At 59.4% G+C, this 1,759-nt stretch overlaps 1 protein-coding gene across 1 annotated transcript in view; it reads right to left on the bottom strand.

The window, feature by feature from the left end:
- Tnfrsf1a (tumor necrosis factor receptor superfamily, member 1A) overlaps positions 1-1,475 on the bottom strand; it is an 18,845-nt gene extending 17,370 nt beyond the window's left edge. The window contains exon 1 of the mRNA XM_013023594.1: positions 1,461-1,475. Within this exon, the coding sequence (XP_012879048.1) occupies positions 1,461-1,475 (15 nt within the window). The remainder of the gene's footprint in view (positions 1-1,460) is intronic.
- Positions 1,476-1,759: the final 284 nt, after the last annotated feature.

The following is a 1,759-nucleotide window of genomic DNA, read 5'->3' as shown; positions in this document are numbered from 1 at the left end:
CCCCTCCTCACCCCTCCTCACCCCTCCTCACCCCCGCCCCGCCTCACCCCGCCTCACCCCATCATCAGTCTTTCCCAGGTGGGGGTGGGGAGAGCGAGGTCGGGGCCAGTGTCCTCTCCACCCCCTCCCAGCTGGGCATCCTGGGGCAGGTGACCCAACCCCTCTGAGCCTCTCCAAGGAATCACCAGAAAACCGGAAGTGGCGCTGTGGCTCAAGCGGTAGAGTGCCAGACTTGGGCTGAAGAGCTGAGGGACAGCGCCCAGGCCCTGAGTTCAGGCCCCACATCTGACCCATAAAAGGGGCTAAAGTCACTCGTGTCACTGGGAAGCCCACGCCAGGCGGAGCCCAGGGCCTTCCGGATAAGCCCTTTCCTCTCTCCTTGTTTATTGGGGGGAGGGGTGCTGGTTCTAGGGCTTTCATTGGAGATAGGAGTCTCACGGACTCTCCTGCCCGGGCTGGCTTTGAACCGCGATCCTCAGACCTCAGCCTCCTGAGGAGCTGGGGTGACGGGCTGTCCAGCAGGTCCCCCCCAGCAGCCCCAGCTGAGGCTCAAACACACACACAGACAACACCTGTCCCCCCCCTAAATAAAATAAAAGAGAGGAGGAAGAAATCACTTCTGGGCTCCCTGTCTGGCTGCCAGCAGCAATGGGAAGAGTAGGGTCCCGGCCAGGCGCCACAGGGCACGCCTGTAATCCCAGCTTCCCCGGAGGGGGGAAGGGCTCCAGCCAGCAGGCTGAGCGAGACCCCATCTGGAAATTATAATAAACAATAAAAACCTCAAAGCAAAAGGACGGGGCGGGGGGTTAACTGGGAGAACAGATCCCCGAGTTCAATCTCCAATGCCACAAAAAGTGAGGCCCACCCAGCGTCTCCCACAGCCTCAGTTTCTTCCAGATTAGAGTTTGGGGGTTCACTGCACCTCTCCATGCTGAAGAGAGAATGACACCGCTCAGGCTTTGGTTTTTGGAGGGAGCCCGTAATTTTATTTTTGCTCAAGGCTGGCGCTCTACCACTTGAGCCACAGCTCCACTTCTGGTTGTTTGCATTTTGTCGGTCGTGGGGCTTGAACTCAGGGCCTGGGCGCTGTCCCTCAGCTCTTCAGCTCAAGGCGGGCGCTCTACCACTTGAGCTACAGCGCCACTTCCAGTTTTCTGGTGGCTCATGGGAGATCAGGGTCTCACAGACTTTCCTGCCTGAGCTGGCTTTGAACCGCGATCCTCAGACTTCAGCCTCCTGAGGGGCTGGGATGACAGGCGTCCGCTCTAGTGAAGGTTTTGAGGGGGGCTGAGTCACCTCCCCACTCCTGCTTGAGGATGGTGGCGCTGAGCATTTATTGAATCCCTCACCGCGAGAGGGAGACGCGCTCGCACAGACATGAACAAAACAACTGGGTTTCAAACCCCAGAAGCTGCTGGTCGGGGAGAGCGGATGCCACTGGACAAACACAGCCTCCTCACTTTCACGCAAGCCATGGTGTTTCCGGGTAGGGTTCTGAGGCATGTGTAGGAGTTCTTCTGTTGGTTGAGGGCTTATGCAGGCACACCACGCAATGGAAGGACACGGGTTGGTGGAGGATGGGACTTGAACACTAGAATGGTCTAGAATGAGTGCAATATGACTGGGGCTTTAACAGGAGGCTCTGCTCTAGCCATGCCGGGGGAGGGAGGGCGGGACACCCCCAAATCTGTCAGGGCTGGGCACAGGGCGGGGCGCTGGGCCCCAGGGTGGCGTAGGCAGGGGGGGGCGCGGCCAGGGC

This window comes from Dipodomys ordii, unplaced genomic scaffold (assembly GCF_000151885.1).
Source record: "Dipodomys ordii isolate 6190 unplaced genomic scaffold, Dord_2.0 Scaffold69, whole genome shotgun sequence".
NCBI lineage: Eukaryota > Metazoa > Chordata > Mammalia > Rodentia > Heteromyidae > Dipodomys > Dipodomys ordii.
The sequence above is the reverse complement of the archived record's forward strand: the minus strand, read 5'-3'. Positions and strand labels throughout refer to the sequence as shown.